At 50.8% G+C, this 18,591-nt stretch overlaps 1 protein-coding gene across 3 annotated transcripts in view; it reads left to right on the forward strand.

Moving 5' to 3' along the window:
* Positions 1–18,591, forward strand: part of STAB1 (stabilin 1) — a 116,982-nt gene that overhangs the window by 65,844 nt on the left and 32,547 nt on the right. For all 3 annotated transcript variants that reach the window (XM_089781061.1, XM_075939381.2, XM_075939382.2), the window contains 11 exons: positions 450–578; positions 2,193–2,249; positions 3,905–4,000; positions 7,752–7,947; positions 8,260–8,355; positions 10,806–10,851; positions 12,038–12,117; positions 14,054–14,179; positions 14,705–14,778; positions 15,155–15,229; positions 17,118–17,237. In XM_089781061.1, coding sequence (XP_089637187.1) covers positions 450–578; positions 2,193–2,249; positions 3,905–4,000; positions 7,752–7,947; positions 8,260–8,355; positions 10,806–10,851; positions 12,038–12,117; positions 14,054–14,179; positions 14,705–14,778; positions 15,155–15,229; positions 17,118–17,237 — 1,095 coding nt within the window. The remainder of the gene's footprint in view (positions 1–449; positions 579–2,192; positions 2,250–3,904; positions 4,001–7,751; positions 7,948–8,259; positions 8,356–10,805; positions 10,852–12,037; positions 12,118–14,053; positions 14,180–14,704; positions 14,779–15,154; positions 15,230–17,117; positions 17,238–18,591) is intronic.

Genomic DNA, 18,591 nt, shown 5'->3' on the forward strand with positions numbered 1-18,591 from the left:
ACTAAAGCAAGCATGCTTCAGGTCTGCTCCATTTTTAGCTGGGAGGTCTTCCTGGTATAAGCAAGGGCTGCAGAAAGGGGTGGTCATTATGCATGAGATGTGATGTCTTCCGGGGACACTTGAGGTGGTTCTACTGATGGGACCATCTTTTGGATGAGGGAGAGTTCCCCAGCCCTTGCTACTGAGGTATTCAGGTCACTTTTTGTGAGAGTTTGTGGAGCTGACCCCTGTGCTGTGTTTGATCTAGATTGTGGGTAACCACATTCCGCCTACCTTAATCCACTGTAGTTTTTCCTGGAGGAGTGTCTGCGTGCACAATAGTTGATGCAACTATCCCAGTGGTAGACGAGCAAATATCCAGCCTAAAAGCAGCTGGCTACAGTCGGGTGGCGGCTCTGTTGTTGTGATGGTTTCCGATTGTCAAGCAGGCTCTTTCCCTCTCTTTGCAGACATTTGTAAATAACATCCGCTTGGATGGGAAATTTTTTGAAACCAAGAACGGGATGTTGATTGGGGTTTCTGAGGTCCTTCCGATTCAGAAAAACCGTTGCACTGCCAATACCACGGTGGTTCACAGGGTAAGTAGCTTGTTATAAAGACTGTCACGGCATTAGAGAGCGCTCTGATTGACAGTCTTATGAACTCGTCGCATCACGATGGCCCGGAGCAGCGAATCTCAGCTCTGCCTCGGTACAGAGCAGATGCTCACTGTTGAGCACCTGTGGAGGGCGAAGGTAAAATTAATTTCTTGCCAGTATGAGGAAGGAACACACCAGTTAAGCGGGGTGGGGAAATCACGTGACCCTCCATGTGACTCTGCTGCCAGCCTGGGCCCCCAAGCTCTTTCATCTCCCTTTCCCCATCATACCTGGACCTTGCCAGACACTTCCTTGCCACCTGGTGTTCCAGGCCCTACTGGATTACTTTCACCTCTGAGTGCCTGCAACTCTGATGCTCTGGGGAGATGTGGGGAAGCCAGCATCTCTCAGCATCGGGCCCCATACTCGCAGGTATAGTTCAATAAACTGCCACGTTCCCAGACGTCATGGAGGCGTAACTCCATACACTGTGATAGCTAGGAAATGACATTTCCCGTCCAGAGAAGAGGCTGTTCGGGGAGATTCTTAACTCCTCCTGGGTGCAGAGGGGAGATGAGTCCCATTGGTAGCTCAGCTCAGATGCTACAGGATTTGTTTCCCGTTATGTTCTGGGAGCCGTGTGTTGTATTCACAGTTCCATGTTAAAAACAACCATAAAGACATTGTATGAAGCAAACCCATATTAGCGAGGCCTTTGCCGGCTGACTCGTTATTTGCTCAGTTCATTATTTTGAGCCAGCGAATAATGGCTGGATCCACATGATTTGATGAACATTTTATACCAAGGATCTTAAACTTCCAGTCCACGGGCCAGAGAAATGTGCAATCTGGTCTGGTACTTTCAGCGGCAATCTGTCTGTTACTGGCTCCCAAGCTCCGCCCCTTCCTGCCATTGCCCCACCTTTTCCCCCGGTACACTGCCCCCAAGCTCCGCCCCTTCTTGCCATTGCCCTCCCTTCTCTCCCCGGTACACTGCCCCCAAGCTCCGCCCCTTCCTGCCATTGCCCTCCCTTCTCTCCCCGGTACACTGCCCCCAAGCTCCGCCCCTTCCTGCCATTGCCCCTCCCTTCTCTCCCTGGTACACTGCCCCCAAGCTCCGCCCCTTCCTGCCATTGCCCCTTCCTCTCCCCCCCCCCCAAGCTCCGCCCCTTCCTGCCATTGCCCTCCCTTCTCTCCCTGGTACACTGCCCCCAAGCTCCGCCCCTTCCTGCCATTGCCCCTCCCTTCTCTCCCTGGTACACTGTCCCCAAGCTCCGCCCCTTCTTGCCATTGCCCCTCCCTCTCCCCCCCATGAACTCCCATCCATGAGGACATGGCTTTGGGGCTCACTGGGAGGGGCGTGGCAGCAGCAATCAATCCCCTTAGACTCCCCATGGCGGCAGGAGCGCTCTGTGCTCTGCTGCCCCCATGGCTCCTGCTGCTCTGGGGAGTGTGGGGGGGGGCAGAGGGGTGGGGTGATGGCAGGAAGGGGCAGGCGTTGGGCCAGCAATGGATAGCCCTCCACAGCCTGCCGGGAGTATATATACCATAACTAGCACGAGCAGGATGTTCCTAAGGGACCGTGTGTGACTTGTCCTGTTTCTTGTCCCCTAGTTGAAATGCGCTAGGTGTGACAGGGGGATCAAGTGTCCTTCCGGATCAGTCCTGGAGGTGAGTCTGACGGTTGCATGCAGTTCAGTGACAGCAGCGGCTCTGTTTTCAGCCGTGCAGGTGGGAGATGTCAAGCAGGAGGCCGACCCACTAGTGGCTCATTCTTCCCTTGTGCTCATTCAAGAAATGAGAGAGGTGTTTCCTGTGTGACCGCAGGTGGTTGAGGTTCCCCTGGGGGACTATGGCCGCTGAATCTGCTCGCGTGGCCCACAGCCATATTTGGCTCACATGGAAGCATCTCTTCGGAGCTTGCAGCCTAGAGTGGGGACCCCATCCAGCACGGTCCCTGTCACTCTGATCCCCTCTGCCCTGTAGGGAGCCAGCTGGTCCCCATGGCTCTGCCAGTTGGTTTCTTTAGCTGGGTTGCTGTGAGGCCCCGGGCCAGGGAAGAGGCCGTTCGGGGAGATTCTCAGCTCCTGGGCACAGAGGGGAGATGAGCCCCAGTGGCAGTTTGGCTCAGATGTTGCAGTGATGGTTTTAAACCTAAAGACATAGTGGCAGCGAAGTCAGAATAGAGCCCAGAGCTGCTGTGTGAAGAGGGAAGGACCAAAGGCCAAGTAGAGGCAGGTGGAGAGCCTGAGACTGTTACCTCCATTTGTTGGCGGGAGGGGCAGGAAGCGAGGGGGGCAGAATTTAGAGGTGGAGGAGAGAGGCAGATGCACTGCAAATACATTTGTCTTCAATGGCTCAGAGAAGAACTGTATAAAGATTTCCCTACTTCACTTTCATCTCCACACGTCCATCCCAGAATGGCTTCCCCTCCTCCTTTGTCTGAAGCAATCCCAGTGCAACCATTTCAACTGTCCACTCCACTTGTGGGGTGCACCCTGAGGCCTTGCCTGACACGCATGGGGCTAGGGCTGGATTCGGGGGCGGGGGATGGGATTCTGGTGTTCTGTGGTTCCATACCCAGCATGCACCTGGAAAGAGTTATGGACAGAGAATGTGTTTCGGTGTAACCAGCCTGAGGGGGGATATACAGCTGTACAGAGGGCCAAGCACGGGGCTTAGGCGCAATTAAGTCTCATTTCGGCCTTGTTTTGAGGCCTAAAGTGGTGAATATTCCTTGTGCCGGCCCTCTGAATCACAGCACGTGACGCAGTATCACCTAGGCCCAAATGCTGCTCTGTAGAACCCAGCGGAACCTTCCTTGACTTCACGGCCCATCTCGCACTAGTAACAGTGAGCAGGATTTGGCCTCAGAGCTCTTGCTTTTCCAACCCTGCTGCTAGTTAAAAACAGTTCTGGGAAACGATGGATGTTCTTCCAGCCTCAGCGCGTCACACCGATGGGCTCGCTTGCCTCTCTCCTTTGCCACGTCATTTTTCAAAGACTCAGGAATGTTAGAAAAATAATTGAGCTAATCCTGCTGGTGGTGCTACACACCGACACGCGCACAAGGCACGTTCCCCTTTGCAGGCAGACATGTTGGTTTTATGGCAAATAAAAGGGAAGATTATCAGTCCCCTGGAGTTATACCCATCAGGGCCTGTGATGCTGCTTTGTCATGCTTTGACATAGTTTGGTCCTTATTGCCATTCTTATACACAGGATGAACAGTGGTGGTCTTCTCTTTCACCAGTGCGCGGGCTGGCTCTGAGAGATGCCTCCTGTGATGTGCTGTTTGCTTATAATTTGTTTAATTGGATCTGCAGGAAACCTCAGACAAGAGGAAGGAGCCACACTGTATGTTTAAATCTGGACAATCCAAAGAAGTTGGCTGTTTTTTCACCTGCGTTAAAGTTTCCTTAGTAAGTTAAAAATGTCATGTACCTTCCCAATTTTGACATGATTGGGAAGGACAAATCTGGTGTTTTCATATTAATAGGGGCTCTGTAAGTGGGTCCTGGGGGGGAAAAAACCAACAACTTACATTTCTGCACATTTGACAGTTTTCTATGTGGGGGGTTTTGTGAGTTTTTCTAAATTTTTATGTGCTGCCCCTTTTGGAGATTAGTCAATGTGAATGTTCCAGTTGGGGGGTAGAAATTGAAGGAATCTATGATGGGTTGGATTCTTTGGGCTGTCACCTGATGTGCTGAGATATCAACGAGCCTGCCTTTTCTGTCAACCTGGGCACCCTTTAACCCTGTATTGCTGAGTCAGACTCTTAAGCCTCCTCCAGCAAACACACATGTAGGGCCACACCCAAGTACAGACAGTACAGCTCCTGAGATCAGTTCTAGGAGGGCTCAGCTTCAGGGATTTGCCACAGTCCCCAGATGTCCAACCCCCTTGGGGTGCAAACCCCACATTCCAGGAAAGTAGTCTCCTCCCTCAGTATGAAGGAAGGCATGCACAACTTCTCACCCCGCCCCTGTTACAAATGACATAAACTGGGTTCTATTACAAGCAAGAAACAAGTTAACTATAAAAGTGTATTTTAAGTGGCTAATGCGGTAGCAAACAGAACAAAGCAGATTACTAAGAAAATAATACAAAACAGAATACTTAAGCTTGCCAGCTGCAGTCCTTTTGTTTCCAGGTGTTTTCAAGTACCTCTTTGGGTGGGGAGGCAGAGGAGAAGCAAATTGAATACCTTGATTGTTTTCCTCTCCCACCTTGTATATGATTTCTGTAAGGCAGGAATCCCTTGTTTGACTCACCCCTGCCAGTGGGAAGAGGTCAGTAGTCTAAGATGATGGTTAGTATCAGAGGACTGGGTCACCTGACTCCGTAGTATCACAGCATCCATGAGTCAGGGACAGGAGGTCTGCAGGATGCTCATGTCTTTTCACCTTGTCCTGGATGATGGCCCATTAGCCTCATAAGTGCCAACTCTGTGGGTGCTCCAGGGCTGCAGCATTCACGGGGAAAAGTTAGTGGGTGCTCAGTAGGGATGTAAGCGAATAGGCAACTAACTGATGAACCTAGGCTTGTTGGTTAGTCTAGTTGATGACTCGCATTTCCCTCCCCCTTGTAACAGAGGCAGCAAGGGGGGAGGAGGAGCTGGTGCTATGGGGAGCTGGCTTAAAAGCTGGTTCTCCCCAGCACCATCTCCGCGGTGCTGCCTGCCCCACCCCACATGGTGCTGCCTCTATTGGGGGGGCAGAGGGGGTTCACAGCGCATCCCACAGAGCAACCTGTGCAGTGAACCTGGGCCTGCCATGGGCAGAGGCTGCTCTAACAGCAGCCCCTGTCTGGGGGGGTCCCAGCCAGGTGGGCAGGCATCCCATTTGAGTCCCGGCTTCTTCTGGGTCCGGGACCTCCCCCTGCTGCACCATTTTAAATGTAGTAAGCGTTGGGCAGTTATTCCATCTCCCATCGACTGGCTCTCTCCCATCTGACCCTCTTATTGGCTTGCCTTCCTCGTCTCAGCCAGTGATCTGGGGTCGATTAGCAGATCCAGTGGGGTCTTCACTAGAACTGCTAAATTGACCCCAGAAGTGCCAGTTGCCAGAGCGTTGATCTGGCTATAGTGTGGACATAGCAATACTCCCACAGCTCTGCAAACCATCCTCCAGCCCCTGCGTTTGCAACCAATTCCAGGGAAATCCCTCAGAGCACATCAGCATTACACCCAGAGCCTTGGGCAGTAGCCTCTTATTGTTCCCAGGTATCTCGATAGAAAGGGCTGTTTCATTGCTCCCTTTTAGAGTAGCACATCCATCCCCTCCAATCAGGTCTCTGATTATCTGTAGATCACACGTCTGCGAGACGGCCTCATCACAGGTGCCGACTTCCTCTTTCACTGAGGGGTGCGCATCCTCCCCCTGCTGCATCCCCCCCCCCCTAGCGTGCTTTGTCCCTGGTCCTTCCCCATCCTCCCAGAAACACCACAAATCAGCTGTGTGCGGAGCTCTGGAAGCACTGAGACAGTGGGGGAGGTGTTGGTGGAGCCACTAGTGGGTGAAAGGTGCAGGAGGGAGGGGGGCACAGGCTGCTGGTGGGTGCTCAGCACCCCCTAATTTTTCCTGGTCACTGCTCCAGCCCCAGAGCACCTATGGGCTATGTCTACACTGGCGGGTTCTTGCGCAAAACCGGCTATTCTTGCGCAACAACCAGCAGAGCGTCCACACGGCCCGCCTGCTCTTGCACAAGAAGATTTACAGTAAAGCGTGGGAAGAGAAGGCTTCTTGCGCAAGAGCTATGCTCTTTTCTAACAAGTGTAAGCTCTCTTGCACAAGAGCTCTTGCACAAGAGGGCAGTGTAGACGCGGGGCAGGAGTTTCTTGCGCAAGAAAGCCCTATCGCTAAAATGGCCATCAGAGCTTTCTTGCGCAAGAGAGCACCCACACTGCCATGGATGCTTTTGCGCAAAAGCACATGGCCATGTGGACATGTGCTTGTGCAAGAGCTCTTGCACAAGACGTTCTTGCACAAGAACCCACCAGTATAGACATAGCCATGGAGTGGGTGCCTATGGCAGCCATTAATACCTTCTAGCATGACAATGTTTTCATCTGGGTCTATGCACCTTCCAGGATGTGTCCCCAGTACAGCCTGACTTCTTCTGAGTGAGCGCAGAGCTTGGCTTTTGGATAAATTCCCAGTTACAGCTTCTGTGGCTGTCTTCCAGTTTACTGTTGTTACCAGGCCTCTTAACGTGTTGTTTCTAGCTGCCAGCAGCGCTACGGTTTTGCTAGAATTAAATTTATTTTTCCTCATTTGAACTTCTCCCCCCTATCCCAGAATGCTGACATTTCAGTGACATTGGTGGAAGTACGTTGATAGAAGGAATATTTTATTTTTAGTTGTATAATTTCTTGTCCTATCCAATTGCTAGATGGTAACTCGAGTCTCTCCTGATATGCAATGCATATCGAGTCTCTCCTGATATGCAATGCTTCCTTTAGACTAGTGGTCTCCAACCATTTTAACCACTAGGTCACTTTTTCAATTTAAGGGCAATGTACGATCTACCTCGAACCCAAATACCCTTCCTGCCCCTTCTCTGAGGCCCTGCTCACTCCATCCCCCTTCTTCCTCCTCATCACTCACTTTCCCCAGGTTGGGGTGCAGGCTCTGGTCTTGGACCAAGGGGTTCAGAATGTGGGAGGGGCTTAGCCCATGGTGGGGGCTGGGGGCCCAGGAGGGGTTTGAAGGTACAAACTCTGAAGAGTGTGGGTGCATGGAGACTAACTTCTGGGGCAGGAGGAGGTGCAGGGCTGAGACAGGGGGTTCAGGAAGCAGGCTCTGGCTGGGAACCGTCTATCTGAGACGGGGTGGTGGAGCAGTGGGGTTAAGGCCGGGTCTAGACTCAAGTGGAAGGCGTTGACATGGCGTTTTGGAGCATAAAGACTAAACTGATTTATTTTTGTGTCAAGACAGAGTTACTTGAGATGCTCTTGTCAACTCACCACAATCTTTAATAAACTTAGCAGCACCAATTAATACAGACGTATGAAAGAATGCTAACAGCGTTCTAGCAGCAAATAATCAGCAATGATCAAACAAGAAAAGGGATAATCCAATACGTGGACCAAAGCGAGGTGACTTTTGATAGGGGAGCATTTTCCACCCTTTGAGATGCCTTACTCCCTCCTGTTGTCCTTTCTCAAAGGTCTCTGTCTGCTGTCCAGGTTACTACGGGCATATGTGTGAGACGTGCCCAGGGAAGCCAGGCAGCTGGTGCTCTGGAAATGGCGTGTGCCAGGACGGTATTACCGGCAGCGGGGAGTGTCGCTGTCACGAAGGCTTCCACGGCACTGCCTGTGAGATGTGTGAAGTGGGCAGATACGGAGCGGACTGCAAATCAGGTGATCACAGTTGCGATTGAACCATGGGGCTGCCACTGAACTCACCCGGGGAAGAATGAGCCTCTTTGCGTGTCATAGGGCCGCTTGCGGGACGTTTGCATCGCCACCGTCTGAACGGTCCCTGCCCTGGGGAGGCCACCTGGAGAACTTCCACGCCTAGGCCTTTCCATCTGGCGCGGCTCACACAAGCCCTGCCGCACCCTTCATGGTTTTCATGGAGAAACTGAAGTGTTGTGTCTCCGATGCAGCAGCCAGGCTTCTCCGTGCGCGTGCGAGCTGTCTGGCTGACGGCGGCATTGTGTTTCTCCACAGTCTGCGGGTGCAGAAATGGGCTCTGCAAAGACGGCTTGCACGGAGATGGGAGCTGCCAGTGTTTCCAAGGTTGGGAGGGCGTCACCTGTGAGAGAAGTAAGTGTGAAAAGAGCCTTACGCAGCCCGGGCCTCCTTCAGTCAGAGGGGGAAGGGACTGCAGCGCGTGGCTTGTTTTGGTTGTGTTGTGATGCAGCTAAATATCGTAGCCATGTTCGTCTGTAAATTGAAAAACCAGTAGTCCTGTGGTACTTTAGAGACTAACCAAAACATATAGAATCGTGAGCTTTCCTGGGTCAAACCCGCTTCCTCAGATGAATTGGAGCCTCACCCACAAAAGCTCATGATACTTCGGATATTCCTGTCAATCTCTGAGGTGCCACAGGACTACTCGTTGTTTCCAAATATTTCACTTACCCTTTTTAGTGGTTTTCTTCCCTCCTTTTGACACCTTCTGACAATAGCCATCACCTTTCTATTTGCTGGTAATGGGACTCCTGAGATCCCACCTCGGCTCTGCCTCTTCCCCCAAGGCCAGGTCCCTGTTGCTCGCTCCTTTCCCATCACTTGCAGGATTGTGTGGTGGGGGGAATGGAGGTACACACCCACACCTCCCTCCCTCCACTGTGGGACTGGGATGGAGCTGCTGGAGCCTGACAAGAGCTGGTGAGGACTAACGACCTGGTGCCTCCCCCCCCAGCCACCAGTAACCAGACTTCTGCCTTTTCGACTGCACTTTCCAGTTGAAAACCAGGCACCTGGCAACCCTATTGATGACACTGGGTGGCTTTGACTGAGTGTTGCTTTCAGGTCGTTTGAACCTGTAGTGAAAGCAAAACTTAGGTTGGTATGTGAAGGGAAATAGACAAACGGATGCAAATCAAACCTGAAGAAAAGGTTGGCATGACAACCCCGTCAATTGTAACAAGCTGTATATTCTGGTGTCTTATAGAGAATATACTAGAAGATTTACCCAATGCTTCATTTCAGTCATTGCTCTGGGGTGGGGGTTCAGGATGCAAGCTGCCCTGAGGTGGTGGGGGAGTTACCCCATCCCTCTCTCACTGCAGTAGCTTGGGGCCAGGTGAGAAGTACTTCTTCATGGCCGCTGCAGCTCCAGTGGTCATAGGTGGGGGAGGGGTTCATGCCCCCCGGCTGGAGCAGTTTGTCTGCCCCCTGCGCTCCCCAGCCAGAGTGAGGAATGCCGCAAACTGTGCACTTTCCCCTCGCTCCCTGACTAAGGGGAACAGCCAGCAGTGTCCCTGTAGAAATTCGGGGAGAGGGGGAACTTCGGCTCCTCTCCCTCTGCCCAAAGGGTGCCTTGAGGGTGGGAGGCTCAAAGCTGGGGCAGTCTGGATTTTGGGGGGGGGGGGGGGGGAGTCAACCAACCTCTTTCCCCTGCTTGGTGATTGTCTCTCTTTTCTGTATGGTTTTCTGAGAAGCAATCCTATTCCTGGCACTTCCCATTGTCCTGGCAAAACCAAACCCTGACCTTGCTTTAGGTTATGATGATAGGAAGCTGCATATCAAATTTGGTGGTCCTAGCTCTTACCATTTAGGAGATGTTCTTGAGAAAACCGACAAACTTTCACAAAAACATAGTAGATATATATGTGGAGATATAAAATGTATCCCAGGTAATTAGGATTTTCCCATTAATCCCTTCCCCCCCACTCAAATTCCACTCAATCAGTTTTATCTCACGTTAGAATTTCAGAGTGTCTGGAGCTTAGTTCCCCTAAACTGTGGTTCAAAGACTCCCAGCTAAACAAAGCTGAGCCTAGTCCCTTGTACTTGATTACAAAGACTGGACATGCAGGTTCTGAGCTCCAAATATCTCAGTATTTATTTTTCTTATTGTGGATCCATTTATGGAGCCAGCGTAACATACCGGCTGTTGTTCTCATTTGAACATCTACTATCCATGTACTGAAGAACCATGAAAATGATATGGAGTCAAATTTTCTCATATGCCCAAGTGACTTAGGAGCCTAAAGGCTCACTGAAGTCCATGGGACCTAAGCACCTAGGTCTCTTACGTGCTTTTGAAAATTTGACCCCAGATCTTGGATGGTTTGGGGCCCAAAGTGTCTATGATGCATTTGTAACAATAAAAGCCAGTGGGAATTCAAATATTTTATATACCAAAACTAGACATGCCCGTGGTATAGCTTGGTGAAGGACAGATTCTTCCACTGTGCTGTTCTAGTGAGCCTGCTCTCTGCAGATTGAGGGTTCTTATCCAAGTCTCATTTGTAGTGATCTGCAGACTGTGCAGATCAGGTGAAATCCACCCTTTCGCAGGGAGCCAACCCAAGACCTTTGTACCACTTCAGTGCCATGTGACCCCTATTTTGAGGTTCATAGGCCTTGAGCTGGTGCTTCTCTACGTGCACAGGGGTGAATTTCCCCCTCGGTGAGTCCTGCTATGAATGGGGGCTCCACGCAAATTGGGAGGAGCCCATTTTACATCTGTTATCTTAGGCTGCTGAAATGGTGACACTGTTATGGACTGGAAACTGAAGCTGGGCTCCCGTTTTCTCTTGCAGGGATTGGGCTGAATTTATGCAATAGCACTTGCCACCTGATGGCCAAGTAAGTACAGCCGTGGTGCCGAGGGCATAAACCAGCGTGTGCGGCTGTTTTACATGGACTTGACTGCGTGTTTGTGAAAACATGGAAGGTTGATGTGGGGGACTGGACACTATAGATCATGTAGGCTCCGGCCTACTTATTCATTCCCCCTTTGAACTCACCGTGCGTGCGTGCGTGTGTGTGTACACATGCATAGGAACTTTTCCCAGGCACAATCAGTGGTGTACCCTCACCACAGACTGCTGCTTCATTGGCAGGCACATTCATTTCAAATAACATCTCCCTTCTGGAAATGAGACTAGCCGGCGGATTGAAATTCGGAACTGAAAAATGCTGGCACTCCGCTGAGCAGCACAGCAGGGCCTGGCTGGTTACGGGAAGCCCCACACATTGTTCAAATGTGGGAAGTTGGGGCTAATGTTAAGTAGGCTTAACTGCATTAACTAGAAATAGGTTTGGAGAAGGAGAGCATTGTACATACTCAGTGAACCTTTTTGTGCTGGAGACAGGTGCTTGGCTTGACCAGGTCCAGGTAAGACAACTACAATGCCAGCTTAAGAGCCTCTTCAGTGACCTGGAGTAGCCACCTCTTGGACCATAGAGGTCTCCGCAGCTCCATGCTTGGCCAGGCCTTGGATAAGCAGTGCTACACAGAGCAGTGTGTTTGAGATTGGGGTCACACTGGCTTCGAAGGAACAGGGCTGACACCAACTCCCTTCACACAGACACCCAGATGACTTTCCTTCTCTGGTCACCTGAGCCAGGTTAAAACCAGTGACTCAGAGAGAAGGTTTCCATTGTCTATGGCCAGTGAGCAGAGCTATTCAGCCCCCTATATTTTCATTTGATCTTGGATATACTCTAATGGAATAGGGCAGCCTTCTCTAATGCAGCTGCAGCGTCTACCCACTGTGCTTCATGCCCTAAGCATAGCACACTCCTCTTAGTGAGCGTCCCTTGAGGCTGTTACCCAGCATGTGAAGTATTTGGATCTGGTTTTGGCATTGCAAAGAACAATTTAACTGCTTGATTTGGTTTCTCATGTTATATCCACCTCACTTCTGACCGTAGTATCCAGCTGCCATGGTTGCTGTAGACAGTATTCAGTGATCCAGCAGAATGCTATCAGCAGGGGTGAGATACGAGCAAGGATGTCATTGGTTGCTCTCTTCCTTGGTCGTTTCAGTTGCGTGAATGATTCTGTCGATTCCCTGCCTACTTGTTCCTGCTCTGCTGGATACACTGGCAATGGAACCTATTGTTCAGGTATTTCTGACACTCGGGTGCCACGAGGCCACACGAATCCACGCTCTCACAAGTGTTCCTGCTTTGAAAGCCGGGAGATTCTGGGTTGGGTCTGTGGAAGCATTGGGAGGTTGAGTGTATGCTGAAATGGCCCCCTGGACAGGATCATGCACATCCTGTTGCCCCCAAGTGAAGACCCTCCTGCAGGTTGAACCTGACTGGTGCCAAACCAGAGAATTTGCTGAGCCGTGGGAGGTCAGTATTGTCTAGCAGCATTGCCAGCACTTCCACTGCTTAGGGGACTCTTTGAAGACATTTAGGGGTAAATTAGAGCCAAACAGCCCAGAAAACTGAGAGCCAGCATTGGTGGCTATAAACAAACTTTATGGGACTGTGAGAAACTTGGCCACAGCCATAAGTGAACATCCAAGTCACTAAAACAGTGGTTTCCTACACGGTGCCCGCAGGTGCCGTGGTGCCCACCGGGGCATTTGTGCACCTGCTGAATGATCTGGGCTGCCCCCCCCCCAGCGTGCGACGCATGGGCGGCTCCTGCCCCGAGCACACGGCGTATGCACAGCTCCGCCCCCCAGATGCGTGGCGCGTAAGCGGCCCCGCCCTGGGCACCCGGCAGCCCCGAAAGGTTGGGGACCACTGCAAAAAATCATGCTGGATTATGGATGTTTTTGGACCAGTAGGTTCAACTTGTACTGACTTCTGCATGAAGGCTTTCCAGGATCGGACCTAATGTAACCTTTCTGATATATCTAGAACCAGGGAAGGAACCATTCCTGTTTCTCAAGTGGATACAGAGAATGGCATGTGAATGGACTGAATTGTTTCCAGAATAAGTCGCTCGGCAGATTGTAGAATGTACCTTCTTAGATTGCTCTAGAGCAGGAGTGGACAATACGCAGCCCACAGGCTGGATGTGGTTTGCTGGGGCTTGTGTCTGGCAGCCCACCAGCGGCTAACCCTGGCAAACTGTGCTTGGCCTGTGGGTCACGTATTGCCCACCCCTGGTCTAGAGGGTCTCATTTCAATAATAGTGCAACAGTGTCATGAAATGGTCAAACAATAGAGTAAAATTCTAGACACACATGTTAATTAACATCCCCACCCCCCAGATAAATCAAACAAACCCAACTCAAGACACCATGGGCTTTAGAATAGTAATAGAGAGGTAGCCGTGTTAGTCTGAACTTGCTAAAACAAAAGGAAAAACTATGCAGCACTTTAAAGACTAACAAGATGGTTTAATAGGTGATGAGCTTTCATGGGCCAGGCCCACTTTCCATGAAAGCTCATCACCTATTAAACCATCTTGTTAGTTTTTCCATGAGCTTTAAAGAGAGACAATGTAGCACTTTAAAGACTATCTGCTAAATATCCAAAAACACCAAAAAGATTTTAAAGTATCATGTTCGAATAGATTCACGTTGCTTTTTTCCGGACCTCTTCTGTTTATGCAGAGACCGGGCACTTGAAGCAATAAATTCCAATCTAATCAAGTTAGAGTGCCAGCAACTGTAATAGCTCTACTTCCGTATTGACCTCACCAGGGGTGATATACAGACAAAAAAACGTTTTCTTTTAATCAGGGAGGCTGGGGTTTTTTTTAGCATAATTTGTAGCTAGTCACACAGCAAGTCCTTCAGAGCAATCAGCTGTTAGCTAATCAGATTCTTATACCAATGACTTGATAGCTCATCTCTGGCATTAGCCTCAATAGCATCTTTATGAGTCGTCTGTGTCTGTAAAGGAGCTTTAGTTTCATTGAAAATAATTTCATACTTTTCTGGAAAGAAAGCAGAGACTTTAAGTAAAGTTTCAGGCTCTCCGATGCAATATCTTCTTCCTGAGGAACATGGCATGAAGTTCATGACTTGCAAAGCACCATCTTTGCAACGTTGCTCCACATGTGTCCCGCTAAGTCTTCCTGTGTGTTCTGTCACAGAAATAAATCCATGTGCTGTGGATAACGGCGGCTGCTCTATTCATGCAACGTGCACTAAGGTCTCTGCTGGAGAAAGCACCTGCACTTGTAATGAAGGCTATGCTGGAGATGGGTCGCTGTGTCTGGGTGAGTGTGGGCTCTGAGCCATGGTTTGGCAGCGATACTTTCCAGGGAGGTGAAATCACATGGATGTGAAGAGCCCGGCCCGAAGACCAAGATCTGCCATTATTTAGGAGTATCGCAGTGAGAAATGTATCCTTGTTTCCCACCATATTCTCTAAATCAACTGTTCAAAACCAAGGAGGACATGATGAATGGAACTTCTTGGGATTTCCCTATCTCTGAACGGTCATGCTTACGGGGGGAGGAGATATCGCTGGATTAAGGGCGGGGCTAGCTGGGCAGCTGCCCGGCACGCCAACCTATGGGGGGCGCCTGATTGAAGTGGTAAGGGGCGCCGCATGCCTGGGGGTGGGGCCGTGCATGCGCCGTGTGCCCACTGCCCAGGGCACAACTATGGCTCAGTCTGGCACTGAGTCTGCCAGGTGGAGAGAGCTCTGTTTGCTACTTCTCTGGTCCGCTTTTCACCCCTGAGTCGCCTCCCTCTTTGAGTTCGTGCTGAGTTAACATGGATCTACTCTCTCCATGCAGAAATCGATGGCTGCCTAGAGCACAATGGGGGTTGCCACCGCAACGCGGAGTGCACTAAAACAGGCCCCAATCAGGTAAGAAACCCTTTTCCCAGGTGGGTTCATAGGTCATTTTCCTTCAGGGTTATTGGCAAACTTGCCCTCGGGAATCTTTTTGACTGATATTTTGCATCATTTCCCTTTCATATAGAAGGATCTATTTGTAAGTAAATAGGGGGCTCCCTGTCTCGCGCCTGGGAACCGCCTGCTGGCCTATATAAAGTCTGTTGGCCAAAGGCTGGAGAACTGTAGCTGATTTCTGCATCAGGACCTGGCTATTAATGAATGAACAGCATGCACCTTCAAATGATGATGTGAAATACGCTCTCCTCACCCCTTTCTCCTGCTTGGCTCCTGTGCTCTTCCATTATTGCTTTTAGCTCTACAAAATAGCTTGTTTTTCCTTCCACAGGTTGCCTGTAACTGTCTTCCTGGCTACAGTGGAGATGGGGTGAAACTGTGTGTCCCCATCAATCTTTGCAGGGAGGTATGTCTGCAGGGTGGAGGAGCAGGGTAGGGGTGGAGAGTCAGGGCAGGTCGGGGATGCAGGAGCAGGGTAAGGGTGTGGGGTCTGGACGATGGGGGGCGCTTTCCTGGTGCACTCCCCAGGGCCACACATAGCTCTGTGTCCTCTGTTGCTCCCAGGCACTGCCCCCCCCCCACTGCTCCTATTGGCTGCAATTACAGCCAATCAGAGTGGTGGAGGAAAACCTGCAGGCAGTGCATTGCTGCGCTGCCGTTTCCCCAGCCGGAGTAAGAGGGATGAAGAGGGGGACCGGTAGAGCCTGTGGCTCCACTCCAGCCTGTGAGGCTCAAGGCTCTCTCCCCCCGCCCCTTCCCCCCCTCCCACATACACAGTGGAGAGCTGGCATTGGCTCTCCAGCCCTGCGGGTGAAGGGTCGCAGGGTGGCCACAGGACTGGAGCTCCAGCGTGAGCTCTCCACTGCAGGGAGAGGCCTGAACCTCGAGGGCTGGATCCAGGCAAGCAGGGGTCAGATCTGACCCCTGGGCTGTAGGTTCCCCAGTTCTAGACTAAACCGTTAAGCATCCCTCCATGCAAACCATTAATAGGAAGAGTTATTCAGAGTTCCCCAGCTCCCCGCATGCAGTAGTTATGAATGAGCAAACTTGTTATGCATTTCACATGCACACGAATGACCTACTGCCCGTCACTGATTCATGGCTTCCTTTCCACTGGACAAGCTGCTTGGCCAGTGGAAATAGTTGGTAACGTTTCCACCGTCTTGTTTCAGTTAGTTTCCATGGTCCAGAGAAAAACAAACATTGCAACACGCATGAAACCAACACTCTGATTGGCAGTTTAACACACAGAGTGAGCTCCTCTTTTACTCCAGGAGGTGGGATTCTGTGTCCAGTTTAAGACACATTAATGGAGACACTTGCCTTTTTCGTGTTCAACTGGTTCTGCTCTACTCCTCTGGAATAGGCTGGCAGTTTTTGGCGGACACACTCTACCCAGGGTTTGATCCTTCTGGAAGAGTGTTTAAATGAGCTTTTGCTGAATGACTGGTCCACATGTAAGGAAAGTCAGAAAGGGACTGGGGACATGTGATCTAGTGTGTGGGCTGAGCAGCCCTGAGAGAGGACTTCTAGACACTGCCAAACCTCAGTAGAAAGTTTCAATTGAACTTTTTTTTTTTCCCTAACAAAATCAAACCCAAGGGATGGGTAAGTTAAGGTCCAGAAAGCACATGGAACGTGATTTCAGAGCAGACTGGGAAAGAAGCCATTTCCAAGGGGCAGTGCAACATGGAGGCCAGGAGGATCAGCTAGGCATGCCAGCTGATCCTGGGCTCCGTGCTGCGCTTCCCCTTTGATGTGCCACCGTGGCGCTTCAAAGGGGCAGCACTGCATGGAGCCCGGGCTCAGCTGGGGACTCCATGGCGGCATTTCAAAGGGGAGGTGCGCACAATTTTTTTTAATCACTTGACAGCCCTCGTTTCAAGCTGCCTAGACCTTCCAAGTCTAGTTTTCAGATGACTAAGCCGCCCCATGTATCAAGTTTAAAACAAATACCTGCTATTTCATTCCTTAACTTCAGCTGGAAAAGCCACTGTAAACCATTGTCTTCATGACTCCATCTTTCAGTTTGTCTTATCCAAATGGTTTCTCCTTGGCTGGGCCCAGTGTGGGTATCTGTCTCGGAGCACTGTTTGCCAGCGAGGCTGAAGAAAGACTTATAAAATACTGCATTTCAACAGGTGTGCGTAGGACGAGGGGGCAAAACACAGTGTCGGAGGTTGCCTTGAACTAGGTGCTGGCATGAAGAAATGGGAATTCCACTGCTAGCTGGTAGATACCGTTTCTGAGTTACAGCTGTGCACTAATTGGAATGCTCTTACTTTTCCTCCCAGAATTACGGCGGCTGTAGTCCATTTGGTAAGTGCGAGTACACCGGACCTGGGACTCGAAACTGCTCCTGTACGTGGGACCATATTGGAGATGGATTCACCTGCAGAGGCAGTGTGTACCAGGTAGGTGAAGGGTCTTCAGCTAGGCCTGTGTCTGAATGGGCTGCTGTTAGGGGGAGCTATTTCTGAAGCAGCACCCCAGGAAATACGCAGGATGCTGAACTCTTGTGACCTTGAAACATTTGGCAATTCAGCTGAGGGATTGGGAAATGTGTGACAGGCCCTAGAAATCCACTGGATCCTGGCCAGGAGTCCCTTGGGATATTAGCCAGGGGAGAGCTGAAGCAAGAGGAACCGTGCCCAGGAGGACAGCAACAAAACTCAGCTGCTCTCTGAAAGGTCTCTGTGACTGTGGCGCTTGGGTGTGACTTCCAGCGCCAGTGTATTCAGGGGACAGAGCGGGCTTTTCAGAAGAGACCTCTAGTCACCAGCCGGGATGTCAGGTGGGCCCGACTCATTTGTGTGACATTGGACAAGTCTCTGAACCAATCCGTCTCAGAGGAGTCTTTCTGCATGTGCCATGTTAACTCCCAGTATGAATGACAGTTGTTATGATGGGACAGTGTGCCCTGGTCACCGCTTGTGGCCACTTTCTGGCCACAGCTGAAGGGATCTGAGTGGCTGGCGCAAACAGGCCAAGACAGAGTGGGGGTCCTGGTTGCCCATGAGCAATCTTGGATGAAAAGAGGTGGCCCAAATGCTGGGCCAGGTAAAATCCCCGAGTTAACTCCTGTGGGGCTACGTGAGGCTTTCCCCCAAACCTTTCCCACCCTTGCTACTAAGGATAGGTGGTAGCAGCAGAGAGGGCAGGTTGTCTACCAGCATTTGAACCACTGTGTTGTCTGATCCCACTCAAACCTCTGGCTGGAACATAGGTGAGCGATATTAGGCAAACAAGCTTAGTGCAGTCAAAGGGCCTGAGTGTGTCTGGGGTGGGAAGAGCCCCCAGAGGTCAGTGGCAAAATCTGTGCGATGAACCGGTGGGAAGGATTTTCTCTGCCTCAAAACCCGATTTCAATAGACTCAAAGACTTTAAGGTCAGAAGGGACCATTATGATCATCTAGTCTGACCCCCTGCACAGTGCAGGCCATGGAATCTCACCCACCCCTCCTAGAATAATCCTCTTGACTATATCTCAGATATTGAAGCCTTCAAATAGTTTGAAGACCCCAAGATACAGAGAATCCTCCAGCTGTGATCTGTGCCCCATGCTACAGAGGAAGGCGAAAAACCTCCAGGGCCTCTGCCAATCTACCCTGGAGGAAAATTCCTTCCCAACCCCAAATATGGCGATCAGCTAAACCCTGAGCATGTGGGCAAGACTCACCAGCCAGACACCCAGAAAGTTCTCTATAGTAACTCCTATCATCCCTCCATTGACCTATTTCCCACTGATAACGTGATCTTGGTAACTAA

Source organism: Pelodiscus sinensis, chromosome 11, assembly GCF_052426305.1.
Source record: "Pelodiscus sinensis isolate ZL-2025 chromosome 11, ASM5242630v1, whole genome shotgun sequence".
Lineage (NCBI taxonomy): Eukaryota > Metazoa > Chordata > Testudines > Trionychidae > Pelodiscus > Pelodiscus sinensis.